We start from the raw sequence: 17552 nt of genomic DNA, 5'->3' as shown, positions 1-17552 counted from the left end.
GCATTGCCATGTTTGTTGAATTTGGTTGTTGTTTTTTCTTGTATTTTTTTTATTGATAATGCTTTTGAAACATTTGCTAATCAATTATGTGTCCAAAAACAAACACTTCAAACAATGAGGAACATTTTTAATTATGTTTCTCTTTTTAATAAAATGAATCCAGAATATGAGTTTATCTGTTTTCACTCAGTAAAAAACCGATTACCGAGGTATTTTGTGTTAATCTAATATAACTGCAAATATGTGAAACAATAGTATTTGTATATTTTAAAATAATCCAATCTGGTATCATATTTTGTTTATTTAAACTTCTCACGTTATTATGTAGTTCCATTCCAATATTCTGTTGAAGTCCAGTTTCTTATGTATTACCAACAATGTGCATAAAATTCGATTTAAATTTGCTTATCACGTTCATGTTTTCATGTCATTTTGTTAGAATATTATATTTTGGTATGCTTGTGTGTGTTTCTGATGAAAACGTTAGCCGAAACGTTGTAAAAAGATATTTTACTTTTTCACGTTCTTAATTATATGAGGGTTATTTCAATTTTACCAATTTATTTCTATGGGACAACCCTTGTATTTTCAACAAAATGTGAAGTTTCCTGATGAAAGTCCCACCAGCAGTAGAAGCATAATTGGGCGGCTGGCGCATTTTGAATAGTTTTGTGGAATATAATTTTAAGCAGCCTACATTGCTGTGGCGTTCACTTATTTAATAGGTTTCGCATTTGTGTCTTTTTTTCCAACTTCCGAAGGTCATCAAAAAAAATTGATTTTTTTAGAGCTGCTCAAGTCTCTAGGATCATGTACATCATCAGAAGTTCAATAAAATACATTCAATACCAGCTTGCTTATCTAAACGTTTAGGCTTTTCTTCAACTAAAAGAGCTGGTGAAACCTCATTTGTCATTATATAGTCTTGTTCGTACAACAATTTTTTATAATTTTCTTAAGGTAACTAATCTTCAAACGCTTTCTTAATAAATCTGTACTCCGGCTGAAAAAGCGACTTACCAACAACTTGCAAGTTGTTGTAGTCTTACCAGCCTGGTCGTAGTAAAAGGTTTAAGAACATAATAGTTTTTCCACATCCGCTCTTACCGATAATAAGACTCGTATTGATCTGGGTAAAAGCGTACTTTTGCATCTTCTTGAAATAAAATCATTCCACGAAAGATCTTTAACTTCCATTATAAATATAAATTATTTTTTTATTTAAAAAAATGTATTGCGAAAAGTGCAAAAGCAAAACTGAAACAGTTGATGTGCAAAATGTTGAGGGTAAAAACATTAAACTAATGCTTCGCGGAAAGGTGTGTCGTTTGCGGATGTGTTAAAACACAGTTTGTACAAATGCATACTAAAACAGGAGGAGACTTGGTTTCATCGTTGAATTCCGTTATAAGTAAATTAAAACTTTCGTGGGCTAAATTTCCAGGGGAAATTTATATTCCAGCATTACAATTTCCAGGACCTGAAACTAATTTAAACGAGCGATTGATTTCAATTGGTGCTTATTAAGACTGGATTTAACCAGTCGAGCGAGTTGACAATGCTGCTTATCATTATGATCAAGCTTATCAACACTTTCCAGATACAGCAAGTAGAAACGTGGCGGATAAAATTATGCTTGAACAAATGGATGCAATTAAAGACCTTACTTTCCGTGAAATAATTGAGCGCGGTATAGTTAAGCTAATACTATCTACTAAGGCGAGGTTTAGGTTAATGTATGAAGGGAAAAAATCGAGGCTAATGAATTAAAATGGACTGATCAGCTTGCAGACGAACTGCATAGACCTGTTGTTAAACGGTTTAGAAAAAGAATAGTCGTTGTCAATGGCATTGATAAAATATGCTAATTTAGTATACATGCAAGCTTTTGCTAAGAGTAATGGTGGTGTAAGATACTTGCGAACAGTTATAGATGTTTTTTCCCAAAGTATTGATGGATTGTTCCATTAAGGAGTAAAGCCTGAGTTGATGTTGCTAAAGTATGGACAAAATCTTTCTGAAAAGGCAACCTGAAAAGATGTGGGTTGATAAAGGGAAAGAGTTTTACAATACAAATGTTAATGCGTTGGGAAGTATTCAACAGAAAACGAAAAGAACGGTCCTGTAGTAGAGCGGTGGAACAGAACAATTAAGGAAAAATATGTTCAAATACTTTTCAGCCAAGTCTACCTGAAAATATGTGGATGTTTTAGATGAAATAGTAAATGATTATAACAACTCAAAACATTGATCAATCAAAATGACACCCGTTGATGCTAGTGATAAAAAATGAAAGCATTCGTTGTTTAAATTTGTTCTCTTAACACCCTCAAAAATACGGTAAGCCAATATTTAAATTCGATGATAAGTTGGGAATTACAATAAAAATGGCATACATGTGTATTTGAAAAAGGATATACGCCTAGATGGACTGAGGAGGTTTTTACAGTGTCACAAGTTCAATATACCGATCCGCCAACGTATAAAATCACTGATTATAATGGTAAGAAAATACAGGGAAAGTTTTATGAACAGGAACTACAAAAGCCGAGTCAAGAAGTATATAGAATTGACAAAATTATTCGTAAACGCAGAGATACATCGTTGGTTAAGTGTCTTGGTTATCTCTAGTCGTTTAATTCATCGTTGACAACAAACGCCTAATAGACTTGTACAAGTCATTTTCATACCCAGGTAAAGGTTTGGAAATAAACCTCAATCCTTTTTAAAATCAATTATAGGATGCTCAAAATAACAAATGTTCTTAACCTTTTTTCTGTTGCATTCTCTTGTGATCATGTTTTGTGTTTCGTAATATGTTATCTAAATGCTTCTATGGCGTTGTGGGTTTTTCAATATGCTGGATACGCTGTTGAATCAATTCTTGTACTGTTTTGTCATCTATTTTATATAGTAAAGACAATTATTTAACTCATTTCATTTTTTGCGTTTTTGCGTTTTTAAGAATTTCCCCAAATGGATGATGTTAACCATAATATATTAATAAATAAAGGATCATTTCCAACCAAAAATTGAATTTTAGTGCAATCGAATAATTATGGGTAAGATGATACCATTATTTTGATGAACAGTGGAAAAAACGACACTAATGTTGTACAATGATGAACAAATAGCTGACATACAGAATTATTGCTGCAGTGGTCAAACATTCCTTGTTGTAAATATTAATTTCATGCTCACAAAGATGCATGTCACGGTCACGGTCTTCTAACAGTTAGTGTTTACACATTCGTCAAATTAACAATCGCAATTGTTCATAAGCCCAATGTTTATATATGACTATAGTGAAAACGGAACATACTGTAAGTTTGTTCACCACTTGAGACTGAAATAAGGTCAAGGCCTTAAGAATATGGCAATTGGAAGTGACGACGAAAAAGCACTGGACAAAGCCATTAAAGACACATTCATCACCAGCACTAATATATTGTGCTCAAAGCATTTACTGCAAAAAGCACGAAACAAACAACAGATGACGCAGTAACTGCAAGTAAAAAACACAGTAATGCTAGAACGATACTGTAATCGAGACGATGGTATAAGTACAGCTGATGATTCCATATGTTTCGAATCAAAGTGAAATAACTTTGAATTTAAACGCTCAAAAAAAATCATTAAGAGTGTTAACTTACTTTAGAAAAAGGTTAAACGTTCATATGCAAGAAAAGGTCAACGAGCCAGCAAGAAATGGCAAGGTAAAATTTAATTGGGCAAATAATAATTGTAAGTCAATAAATAATGTCATAAAACAAACTGTCAATTGTAGAACTCAATATTAGACCATTTGCGTCCAGTGGCTACATTGTTTCAGGGCAAATTTAAAGAAAGTTTAAGTGCTCTATTGGGTAGAGGAACATTGAAATTAGTTGCTTAATGCAAACACTTACAGGTTACCAATATAAAGAAGTGAAACTCCAGCTGCTGGAGCAGTATTGAATTTTCATTAAAAACAATTAGTTGGTCCTTTATTTAAGGCAAGTGACCGATTGCCCAAACAGTACAAAACAGCACAATACAGCACAATACAAACCAACATAAACACAAAATATGAATAAAGCTGGGGTCACCGCCTTGGAACGGTCAATGCAAAGCATTGGGGGTTTAAACCTGGTTATAGAGCGCTCAACCTCACACTTGGCCCAGCAATATTCATAATACATTTAAGTGTAAATAAAATTTAACGTCATAGCATTGTAACTCAAATTAAACAATAATAAAAGGGAATTAAAACGCATTCAATTTAATTACTATTTAATTACTCAATTGCATTGAAGATACAAGAGTAACAGAATTACAACTTTTTGACGAACGATCAAATAAAACTATTAACAATTGTCAACTGCATTCCTTCTTTATAGAAAAGATTTGAGAATATAGAATCAGAGAGTTAATATCTCAGATAATCATCGCGCAAATACAGGAAGAAGCAGCAATAATGGGTGTAAAAATTCCATATTAAATAGCTTGGTTGTTTATGTGACTGCTAAACAAATTAAAAATAATTAAATCAAACAAGAAACGCCTATCAGAGAGAAAATATAAATAAAATGGAACGTTATAAACCCAATGACCTATGCATGTAGATTACAACTGGGAAAGTCGGTCGTATGACGTCACAAAAATCCATAATGACGTGAACAAATTCCAAGGGCAGTACTAAATAAAAAATATTAATGGGGCTGTGCTACTAATAAAACAAGTTTAGGTGATTTAATATTAAGAAGCAAATGAATAAAAATGGTAATTCCATTAAAGCGTCATTATTGGAATCAAACAGTATATAGGTGTTTTGACAACTGAAGACAGAAATGATTTTGATGTACGATTTGAGTCAAAATGTAGTTTACATGCAGATTTGTTCATACGACACAATGACACAATTTTATTCAACAGTGAAAAATGCCTATAATGTAGTATTCATGCAGATTTGTTCATACGACACAATGACACAATTTTAATCAACAGTGAAAAATGCCTATAATATGACTAATGATTCCAAATTTTAAGGGAGGAAAGATATAGTGAATCGAAAACCATCAACACGTGTTTTTAAGTACATAAGCATCGTATCCTTTTGATAAAAACAAGTTAATTAAATTGAAAAGTTTAATATGAACATTTGGTTTAACATATTTTAATTTGCGGACACGCTTCTAAACATCTCCGTAAAATGATGGATGGGAGATTCCATTATTTAAATGCCATTTTAAAGAAACATTATATTATGAAATTAAATCACCATACTTAGAGTAAAATCACACTGGTTTAGTATGTAAATCAAGGAACGAAACTGTCATTGCGCCAATGCAAAGTCTCAGTCATTAAGATTGTTACATCCTCTAATAGTCAAGTCCTTACTGTCGCCCGAAAGACGAACAGCAAAACCCTGCCACTGGTAAAATAAAAATAAATGACAAATCCACTACCCTGAAGCGCCCGAAAAAATCAAAAACGTAACCGTTTAACGGAAAAACATTGTAATAAAAAATAGTAATTAAAAAATATGTAGAGCACACGTAAATGTAGTATATCAAAAGCTTTATAAATAAATGTCGAGAGTTTTATTAATAAACGTTTCGTAGTTTGTGTAATATTTTTGTCTGTTTAAATGTTTTATATTGTGTAATTTTAAGGCTATAATAAATTAAAAGACAATGTAATATTGCTGCATGTATGTAATTCTGAATTTATGTCGTAATGTTTTATTTATGTAAAGCAACTAAAAGTCTTAACAAAATAAAAGATTAAAACGAATATTTTATATTTGTAAATTTAATTTAAGATGTAATATCCCTATATTCTTATATTTTTCCAAAATAAAGGGACTTTAATATGTGTGTTTATGTATCATAATACAGCAAGTCTCACATTTATTCAAACATATTTGTATAGGCATATACAAACTTGCGGAATATATGTATGGACATGTGTACCTGTTGCTTATTAGTTAGAAATAATTATCTATTAACATACTTTTTATTGAAAAAGTGCAACTACAGCTTCAACAGGGTGCATGATCGCGTGACTTTGTGGGAATTGCAATTAAACGTTAATGGATGTAAACTCAACGGTAAGTTGTTCTTTTTAAAATAACTTTTTAAAACAATTTTTCTTTAGAATGTAAACTAGTGCATAAAAGACAGATTTTTATGCTGCGTATGATACATCGGAATTACTTTATTTAATAAGCCTGTGTTCTAGTTTAAAAGATTCGATTAATACTACGCGGTTATGCTGCACGCAACGTGACATTTTGTCACCGATTTTAGACGTATTCAAGGATTAATTATTCTACCTTAAGATATCGGCACAAACTGCAAGAAAAACTTTCTTTTATGCACTAAACATATATGCGCATTTATTTCAATAACCTGCGATATTTGCAAAAAAAAAGTTCTTAACGGTGTGTTTACATTCTGACCAGCCCGTGTGTAAACCCATGAAACCCTCGTTGATACGGCACCCTGTTTAAAGGGGCCTTTTCACAGATTTTGGCATTTTTTAACTTATTCATTAAATGCTTTATATTGATAAATGTAAACATTGGATCGTAAAAGCACCAGTAAAAAAATCAAGAATAAAATTAAAAAAAGGAAAAGAACATTGCCCGGAGCAGGTTTCGAACCAGTGACCCCTGGAGTCCTGGCAGAGTCCTGAAGTAAAAACGCTTTAGCCTACTGAGCTATTCCGCCGAGTACACATTACTAACGTATTTTATACCTTATATAAGCAATCTTCGTAGTTTCACAAAATTTAACGACAAAAACAGAACTCTCCAAATTATTCAATCGTTTCGCGTTGCAACGCTTTATAATTTTTAGTTTTTAAAATCGTCAAAAGATGCATATAATGGCTATATTAGAGCATGGTAAATGTTCAGTATTACTGTTTCCTCACAAATATCAAAACTAAAACGAAAATTTGCGGATCTGAAACAACTTTTTTCAATTTTGTCAATTTACCAAAGCGTGAAAAGATCTCTTTAATATCGATGATCCATTTTTCGGATGTTCTTTTGATTAATCGTTAATATATGATGAATAAAATTGATAAAATATATTTTGTTGTATTTTGTTCTATATATTATCGTATAATATATTTAATACAACTATAAATAATTCATTTCGGTGTTAATAAGAAATCATTTGGTAGATTCCAGTAGATTTTAGTAGAAACCGGTTTTTTTAGTGACCCCGTCTAACTCCGATAACAACAAATGCATTCGAGTTATTTCGACTTTCGGTTTGATAAATATAGGTATTTCATCACATTGGGAAACTGAATCACGTATAAATAGAAGCTTTGGGGGTTTTGTGATTGTTACTATTCTTGTTATTTAGTTCAGAGAAGTGAAACATGATAAGCATCGTATTTGGTACAGCCTGGGTAAGTTTGTAGTTTATTTAACTTAAGTTGTATGTGCCTGTTAGTTGCAATATTTTAATAATTGTCCCCTACCGGTTTCACCGGAGGCGGAGGGGACTAATAAATGGTTTGCGCTATGTGAGTCTGTCTGTCTGTCACACTTTTCTGGATCCTGCGATAAGTTCTTCATATTTTTTTCATGAAACTTGAAACATGGATAGATGGCAATATAGACATTATGCACGTCATTTCATTTTGTTCCTACGTCAAAAATTCTGGTTGCTATGGCAACCAAACAAAAATACTGTGACAATGGTGGAGCCTGTAGGGGGCATATATTCAGTGAGTACGCGTCTTTGACGCATAAACATCGAAATAGACGCATAGTTTTGAAATATGTGCGTCCACTCAGACGCATTGCTGAAACAAATCCGTTAAAGCATATACGAATTACGATAAGTACGAACCATTTTGGGTATGAGTCAATAGTGTAGCGATGAATGCTGAACGAGGCTACAAGAATGCAACAAGTCTTTTGGTTGGCTATAGTAGAGCCACTTCTGTATGCTTTCCAATTAGAATAAACATTTTAAATAGAGAGTATTTTTATGATGTTTTCTGGAGTCCCCGGATGAAGGCCTGTTTTAACTTTTTGTGCAGATGTAATGCCGCCAAAAAAGGCATTAAAGCTGGACCCTAAACAAACCACTCTTAACTTGAATACCAGTAATGGTCAGTCAAACGATGTAAACAATAATACTATCAGTGAACCTGATTCTAACTCTAAAACCAAAGCACGTACTTTCTAAGGCAGTTGGCTGAATACAAATAACATTTTCGTGGCTTCGTTACGTTGAAGACAATATTTGAAATGTTGTTACAGGTAACATTCATGTAACAAATTAAACATACACTGTTATAGGTTATGTATGTATGTATCGATTAATCAATCTATCTATGAATATATACTGCCAGCCGCTCTTACGAGTATTTTAGGATGGGGTTGAGCGTTTAGTTTTATGGGAACATAATGGGGGTCAATAGCTGGGAGTTGGATTTCTGCAACTATTAATTGAATCCTGTATGTAACTCCCATCTAAACTAAAACTTTGAGCTATATGTATGTATTCTGAAAAGCTCATAGCGTTCAAGAAGAGCTAGTCATGGCACATGCCTGGAAAATGGCAAACAGATAATATCACGATTCCAAGTTAAAAAATTAATATTTTAGAAACATGTTTGTTTGTCACTGTAACATTGATTCCACATGTTTTCATGGTAGAATTGAAGAAGCACTATGTGTCAATTTTGTCTCAATTGTGAGGATTCAGCCTTGATTGCATCTGTTTTCCACAGAGCTTTGTTTATACAATGATATTGTTGTAGTAAATATGACACACTTTGTGCTTAACAACTATTTTATAAGATTTATTAGTCAGGCTTTTTCCGCTCCATTTTGAGAATACGCCACACTGGAATTTTGGGAATTTCGGGTCGTGAAAACCCCCATTTTGGGAAAAAAAATATTCGCAAAATTGGCTCAATTGGGAAAAATTATCGCATGTAAATAGTGTTTCTTATATTTCAAAGAAGCCGTTAACTGGTAAAAAACGACTATTTTGATAACTTATTATTAAAATTTTACAAAGTATTATGAACATGTGAGATAAGTGCAGGTTTTTTAATCTGAATTTGGGGAAAAGGCCTGGCCTTTTTTTAGGTGAAAAAAATCGTGCGAAGCACCGGATTTTGAGGAAAATAAGGAAAGTCTTAAATAATCATTAACATATTTTACAGTTTTTAAAAGAAATTCAAGGCAACAGATAATTTAATTATGCAACACTTTCTATTTTCTACACCGGATCAGGTTAACTTATATATTTTAAGTTAAAAAAAATAAAAAAAATTTGCTTTTTGTTTTGGGAATTTTTTTTCAATTGGGAAAAAAAAACAGATTTGCATTGGGAATGGGGCCGAATTTCGGACCCGTGGCATAGGGCGGAAAAAGCCTGAGAGTAGGCCTAAATTAAAGTAAAATTATTGCTTTTTGAACAAATATTGAAAGGCATCAATGCATTGATTTACACTTTACCATACAGACTTTATGAGAAGATCAGACAAGCAGGAAAACGCTTTTAGTGATATGGGTTTCCCTCTGGTGTATTGAGTTCTTAGATTATAATAAGAGAGCAATGTTATTTTTTTTGTAAAGTTTCACACAAAGTCAAAGGCTTTCAAGAAATATAACATTTATAATGGTGTGAAGATTTGAAATCGCATCACAATTATTTTTTGTGACATTCATTGTGTTGGTTTTAATTTTCAGATTATCAAGCATGTAATGGCATTCTTTGGTATCAGACCGTTCATCTATATCCCAGATGATGATACAAATGACAAGAATGATAACGCAATTATACCGCTAGATGATGCAGGAAAATCAGAATATAGGAATTCTTACCATGTGGCTTATCAGCTGAACCCAGTCTACAATGTTTATGATGATGATGTAGTTATCACTGACATTACACCAGGTAGTAAAGAAAGTCTTAACGACCTCGGCATTAAAACTGAAGAAAATCAGGACACTTTGGCCAATAGTGATGCAATAATTGGAAATTATGTTAGTGGACATACTGATGATTCAAGAACTGAGAATGTTATTGTGATTGAAGATGATATTGAAGTTAAGAAGCTAGAACTTGCTACAGCCACCAAACCTGTTTCTGATCTTGAAACTGACTGTCCTAATGTTATTTCAAAACTTGAAAACTGTAGACCTTCTACAAAGAGAAGTGTCAATGATGGTAGATCTCCGCCCAGCATTATCATTGACGATGATCAGAATAATGGTGATGACGATGTTGAAATTCTTGGCATGTATCCTGTTTCTGAACCTAAACCTGGGACCAGTCAGGATGAAGAGTTTGATGTAAACATGTTACTTTATTAGCTATTGGCACTGTTTTGAAATGTCTGATTATTAAGAGGACTTATAATTTGTTCATGTTTATTATTAACATGTTTGTATGCTTGAATTGTACCTTTAAATTTACCTGTAATTGACTTTTTAAGATTGCAGCAAATATAGCCAAGCCATTGACTTAATAATTTAACCCTTCTGAGAAGCAACTAAAATTATTTGCAATAAATTCATTTCAATTGTTGATTTATTTCGGAGTTCAAATTTAGCACATGACAATTTCATTATTTCAGCATGTGTTCATGTTTATTATTAGCTTTAACGGTTGACTTGTATATTTCGTAATTACAGACTTCTAAACATAGCCAAGCAAAACAGTGCTCCAGCTACATGTAGGCTTAAATGGAAGCTCTGCCATTCAAAAACCCCGCCCTGCCCTTTTATAAAAAAATAATCAATTTTGTTTTGACATATTATAATTTATAAATCTCTTATTACATTTTAATTAATGTATTCCTCATTGTAGACTTTTTATTTGCATGGTTTAATAATAATTGGAATAATATATTCTAACAATTATTAATAACATAAAAATTAATATGCAAGAAGAAGCATTCCAGATACGCCTGCTCGCTAGAAAATGCCCTTTTGACAAAATACTGCGCGTCAAAGGTGCCCTTTTGACAAAATAGCCCTCCTTGCCCTTTTCAAATCCTTACTGGAGCACTGCAAAACCTTAATAATTTAAGCCGTCTAAGTAGCAACTACAATTATTTGCAATTAATGCTTTTCCATGGTTGATTTGTGCTTTATTTCAATTTCATTGCATGACAATTCACAGCTGCAATGCAATTTCAGTTTTTAACCAGGTTTTCCAAAGGGAAAAACTGGTTATTAGATTGGCGAATGCGGGCGGGCTGGCTGGCTGGCTGGCGGGCTGGCGGGCGGGCGGGCCGAACAAGCTTGTCCGGGCCATAACTATGTCGTTCATTGTCAGATTTTAAAATCATTTGGCACATTTGTTCACCATCATTGGACGGTGTGTCGCGCGAAATAATTACGTCAATATCTCCAAGGTCAAGGTCACACTTTGAGTTCAAAGGTCAAAATTGGCCATAAATGAGCTTGTCCTGGCCATAATTATGTCATTCATTGTGAGATTTTAAAGTCATTTGGCACATTTGTTCACCATCATGGGACGGTGTGTCGCACGAAAGAATGACGTCAATATCTCCAATGTCAAGGTCACCACGACTAAAAATTTTTTTTTTTTTAAAACAAACTTACAAAGGGGGTTAATTTTGTTTGTTCATTTTAAAAGTTCAGTTTGAGTTTTCTCCCTTTATCAGATTTTTTTTTACAATGAAAACCTGGTTTTGTGAAAATTTTGTCCCTTGTTAGTTATGCATTATTTTTGAGTTCTTTTTTCAACTCAAGACAATTCTCGGCTGCGATGCCTTACCATTTGACATTCATGCATACTTATGCTTATTTCTGAGTTCTTTTTCAGCTCACAACAATTCACGGCTATGATTCCATGCCATTCCTCAGTGATGCCAGCACTATAGAGTACATCAAGACTTCCCACACCATCTTCATCATGAGGGGTCTGCCAGGTACAAATATTTTTTATAGATAAAGATTTATTTGAGTCTTGCTTTAATGGAATTTTTTGTATGAAGAAAGTCTTTGCTAAACAAAAAGTGTCGTCCCTGATTAGCATCTGCAGACTGCACAGGCAAATCTGGGACTTTACTCATTACGCACATGCATTAAACCCCCGTTTTGTTCATTTGTTTGATTAGGCACACATTTTTATACGCCCGTTGAAAACGGGACGTATAATCGTTTAACCCTTGGTGGGCAGGGGCGTCCACAGCAGTGTCCGCTCTCTGTTTAAAATAGTTTTCATCCGATCTTCACCAAACTTGGTCAGAAGTTGTATCTAGACAATATCTAGGTCAAGATCGAATATGGGTCATGCGGGGTCATAAACTAGGTCACAGGGTCACTTAGTGCCTTTCAAGGATTCAACATGGTGTCCGCTTTCTAATTGAAGTAGTTTTCATCCGATCTTCACCAAACTTGGTCTGAAGTTGTATCTAGACAATATCTAGGTCAAGTTCGAATATGGGTCATGTCGGGTCAAAAACTAGGTCACTTCGTGCATTTCAAGGATTTAGCATGGTTGCCGCTCTCTAATTTAAGTAGTTTTCATCCGAACTTCACCAACCTTAGTCAGAAGTTGTATCTAGACAATATCTAAGTCAAGTTCCAATATGGGTAATGCCGGGTCAAAAACTAGGTTGGGGTCACTTAGTGCATTTCAAGGATTGAGCATGGTGTCCGCTTTCTAATTGAAGTAGCTTTCATCCGATCTTCACCAAACTTGGTCAGAAGTTGTATCTAGACAATATCTAGGTCAAGTTCGAACATGGGTAATGCCGGGTCAAAAACTAGGTTGGGGTCACTTAGTGCATTTCAAGGATTTAGCATGGTGTCCGCTCTCTAATTGAAGTAGTTTTCATCCGATCTTCACCAAACTTGGTCAAAAGTTGTGTCTAGATGATATGTAGGTCAAGTTCAAATATGGGTCATGGTAAAGTTATCAAGTTGTCCAAAACCTTCAAACGGGCGTATCTTGTGACAGTTTGGCACTCTTCTTATCAATGGTCATGCAAAGAATGCTTTGTATTTCGACAGCATTGTCTGGTTATCAGCCACTGATAAAAAATTAACAGTCATTTATTATTCTCTTAAAGGACATAAAACTTCCTGGAATCATACAATCTTGCATTGTCTTTTGACCTTAAATAAGTGGATTCTTTTAAATTATGTTTGTTTAACATTCATGTTACATTTGATTTTCTGGTTTAGAGGACCCACACAAATCCACAGATATTAGTGTCTGACGATTGATATTAGTTTCACAGTAGTTGCTTCCTGAGAATGACAGTAGTGATCTGTTGTCTCCCTGTTTCTTTCTTTACAGTCAGTGATGTCAGTGGTTTCACACCAAATGCTTCACTTTTCTCTTTATCATTCTTGGCTTCTTGATTTTCAGGCAGAGGCAAGTCGACCCTGGTGCAAGGTCATTTGGCTCAGTATGATTTCAGTGGTTTCCAACAAAATAGATAAATGATAAATGTTCTCTTAATCAATCTTTGTTTTTTGTTATTCAGGCAGCGGCAAGTCCACCCTGGTTCGGGGTCTTGAGCAGGTGTACCCGGGCGCTGTTGTGTGCTCAGCCGACCAGTATTTCATGGACAGTAGCGGAAAATACTGGTGACTAATTACAGTTGGATACCTCTTTTTTAATACTTCAAATGAATTGCTTCTTTGATCGGTATATCTTTTGATATTTATTATATTATCAGAATACTTACTTAGTTTAAACCTATTTATTTTAGCTCGATTGCATAGAAAGCCTAAGGCATATTTGAAACGCTCTCGAGTCCATTTCCTGGGAATGGAACCAGTACTTGGTGTCTATGGGGGAAATCTAAAGAACGCTCCCTCAGTGGGAATCGAACCCATGACCTCCTGATGGCTAGGCAGACAACATACCCACTACACCACTGCGGCTTACTTGCTTGTTATGTACAGTATCAAAATTATTGAGGCCCATCATGGGGAAATAAATGCCAGGCTAAATGCTGTCAGTGTTTCTCTAGACCAGCCTGTGCACTCGCGCAGTCTGGTCAGGAGGTACTCTGTCCACCATAAAGTCACACAAGGTTTGTTAAAAATTAGTAAAAGGTAATTATGCCATACACTTGGTTCTGGGCCACTTACCGGTACTCTTTTTCCACCAAAGTACTAGAAAGAAATGCCTGACTGCGCAACTTGTCAAAAAAGGTAGTTTTTGTCCCACCAAGGCCAAAACGGAGATGGTTAATTTATTATATAAAGCAAGCATTCTGCAATATTATTAAAAACTAGTCCAATTAAGTGAACATTTAAGTGGAAAATCATATGCTGCTCGATTTTGTTCAATTAATTTATTTTCATTAAAATGTGCAGCTACCGATTATAAGCTTGGACAGAATTAATTGAAAACGTAATATTTTTTAATGCCGTTACATAGAATAAATGTCCATCCCTAGCTATGACCACAAGAAGATTGAGGCAGCCCACATGTACTGTCAGTCACAGGCAGAGTCCAGCTGTAGCAACAACATGCCAGTCATCATCATCGATAACACCAACATACAGAGGTGGAACATGGCCTTCTACTTCAAGTAGGTCACTTTAGGGTTATTATGAGCCTCACCGTGGAAAAATGGGGCTTAATGCATGAGTGTAGTATCTCCAATATTAACCTGTGCAGTCCGCACTGGCTAGTCAGGGACCACATTTTCCACCTAACCTGGATTTTTGCTTAGAAGAGACTTGCTTTGAAAGAAAAATACCAAAAAATGTCATCCCTGATTTGCCTTTGCTTACTGCACAGTCTAATATAGGACGACACTATACGATCATGATAAAGCCCAATGTTCACAGAGTAAAGTCCATATTCATTACACCAATGTATTTAACATGTTTCCAATCTCTACCTCATTACTCATGTTTGTTGTTGTGTTTTTTAGCTCACCTGAGCACTACATGCTCATGGTGAGCTTTTGTGATTGCTTTTTGTCCATCGTGCCTCGTGAGCCGTCAACATTTGCCTTGTTAACCCTCTAGAGGTCACATTTATTGTCCAATCTTCATGATTTTGGTCAGAAGATTGGTCTCAATGATATCTTGGATGAGTTTGAAAATGGTTACGTTTGCTTGAAAAACATGGCTGCCAAGGGGCGGGGCATTTTTCCTTATATGGCTATATATGGCTATAGTAAAATCTTGTTAACACTCTAGAGGCTACATTTATTGTCTGATCTTCATGAAACTTGGTCAGAAGATTCATCCCAATAATATCTTGGACGAGTTTGAAAATGATGCCGGTTGGTTGAAAAACATAGCCGCCAGGTGGCGGGGCATATTTCCTTATATGGCTATAGTAAAACCTTGTTAACACTCTTAGAGGCCACATTTATTTTCCGATCTTCATGAAACTTGCTCAGAAGATTTGTCCGAATTATATCTTGGATGAGTTTGAAAATGGTAACCTTTGCTTGAAAAACATGGCTGCCAAGGGGCAGGGCATTTTTCCTTATATGGCTATAGTAAAATCTTGTTGACACTCTAGTTAATAGATTTGACAAAAATGCTTACTTCTTCATGTTTTTCTTCCAATGATGTACTCATCCCTCTGCGTACCAACCAACTCTTAGACTTAAGAATAAAGAAAAGAAAATTATTGTTCTTATTAAAGAATAATTAGATGTGTTAATTTTCTGTCAAAATTGAACTGTATTTACATGTAATCTACTAGAAACTTAAAGAGTTTCGAAAATATTTTCAGACTTAAGACTAAAATTGTGTTGGTAAATACAGGCCCAGGATGAAGTCATTGTAACCAAATGTCAGTTATAAAAACCCAAGCATGCTCTATTTCTCAAAGGTTAAGTATTCTGTGTAAAACTATATCAGAATATACCACAATCTGACTGACAATGATTTTTATGGCCCCGGATCAAATGATCGGGGGCATATTGTTTTTGGCCTGTCTGTCTGTAATTCTGTCACTCAGTCATTCTGTCCCAAAATTTTAATCTTGGTTAAAGTTTTGCGATAACGTTTGCAATATTGAAGATAGCAACTTGATATTTGGCATGCATGTGTATCTCATGGAGCTGCACATTTTGAGTGGTGAAAGGTCAAGGTCATCGTTCAAGGTCAAAAGTCAAATATACGGCTTCAAAGCGGCGCAATAGGGGGCATTGTGTTTCTGACAAACACATCTCTTGTTTTTAGCTCACCTGTCACAAAGTGACATGGTGAGCTTATGTGACCGTTTGATGTCTGGTGTCCGTATGTGTGTGCGTGCGTGCATGTGTCCGTCAACAATTTGTTTGTGTAGACAGTAGAGGTCACAGTTTTCATCCAATCTTTATGAAATTTGGTCAGAATGTTCATCTTGATGAAATCTGGGTTTGGATTGTATTTGGGTTATCTGGGGTCAAAAACTAGGTAACTAGGTAAAAAACTAGGTCTTATAATAGGTCAAATAATAGAAAAACCTTGTGTAGACAATAGAGGTCGCAGTTTTCATCCAATCTTGATGAAATTTGGTCAATATGTTTATCTTGATTAAATCTGGGTTGGGATTGTATTTGGGTCATCTGGGGTCAAAAACTAGGTCACTAGGTCAAAAACTAGGTCACTAGGTCAAATAATAGAAAAACCTTGTATAGACAATAGAGGTCACAGTTTCATCCAATCTTTATGAAATTTGGTCAGAATGTTTATCTTGATAAAATCTGGGTTGGGATTGTATTTGGGTCATCTGGGGTCAAAAACTAGGTCACTAGGTCAAATAATAGAAAAACCTTGTGTTGACAATAGAGATCACAGTTTTCATCCAATCTTTATAAAATTTGATCAGAATGTTTATCTTGATCAAATCTGGGTTGGGATTGTATTTGGGTCACCTTGGGTCAAAAACTAGGTCACTAGGTCAAATAATAGAAAAACCTTGTGTAGACAATAGAGGTCACAGTTTTTTCTTCTAATCTTTATGAAATTTGATCACAATGATTATCTTGATGAAATCTGGGTTGGGATTGTATTTGGTTAGTCAGGTGAGCGATTCAGGGCCATCATGGCCCTCTTGTTTATCAGTTGTGAACAAGGCCAGGGACCATTGGTTTAAAAACACATTGTTTTGTCTAAAATTGGGATAGTAATGTTGGTTTCTATTGCTGACAAGTAGTTAAACATTGAGAATAAACGTTGTTTTTTAGCTCATCTATTTAAAAAAAAAAAATTAGGAGCTATTGTCATCTCCTTGGCGTCAGCGTCCGGTTAAATTTTGCGTTTAGGTACACTTTTCTCATAAAGTATCAACGCTATTGCATTCAAACTTGGTACACTTACTTACTATCATGAGGGGACTGGGCAGGCAAAGTTAGATAACTCTGGCTTGCATTTTGACAGAATTATGTGCCCTTTTTATACTTAGAAAATTGAAAATTTTGGTTAAGTTTTGTGTTTAGGTCCATTTTATTCCTTAAGTATCAAAGCTATTGCTTTCATACTTGCAACACTTACTAACTATCATAAGGGGACTGTGCAGGCAATGTTATGTAACTCCGACTGGCATTTTGACAGAATAATGTGCCTTTTTAATACTTAGAAA

General features: G+C 34.6%; 1 protein-coding gene across 1 annotated transcript in view; it reads left to right on the top strand.

Moving 5' to 3' along the window:
• Positions 1-7262: 7262 nt before the first annotated feature.
• LOC127847449 (uncharacterized) overlaps positions 7263-17552 on the top strand; it is a 24022-nt gene continuing 13732 nt past the window's right edge. Inside the window, exons 1-5 of the mRNA XM_052379369.1 lie at positions 7263-7407; positions 9713-10318; positions 11820-11925; positions 13492-13594; positions 14416-14550. Of these exons, the coding sequence (XP_052235329.1) occupies positions 7378-7407; positions 9713-10318; positions 11820-11925; positions 13492-13594; positions 14416-14550 (980 nt within the window). The 5' untranslated portion in view covers positions 7263-7377. The remainder of the gene's footprint in view (positions 7408-9712; positions 10319-11819; positions 11926-13491; positions 13595-14415; positions 14551-17552) is intronic.

This window comes from Dreissena polymorpha, chromosome 10, assembly GCF_020536995.1.
Source record: "Dreissena polymorpha isolate Duluth1 chromosome 10, UMN_Dpol_1.0, whole genome shotgun sequence".
Classification (NCBI taxonomy): Eukaryota; Metazoa; Mollusca; class Bivalvia; order Myida; family Dreissenidae; genus Dreissena; species Dreissena polymorpha.
This window is presented reverse-complemented; position numbering and strand designations above follow the sequence as displayed.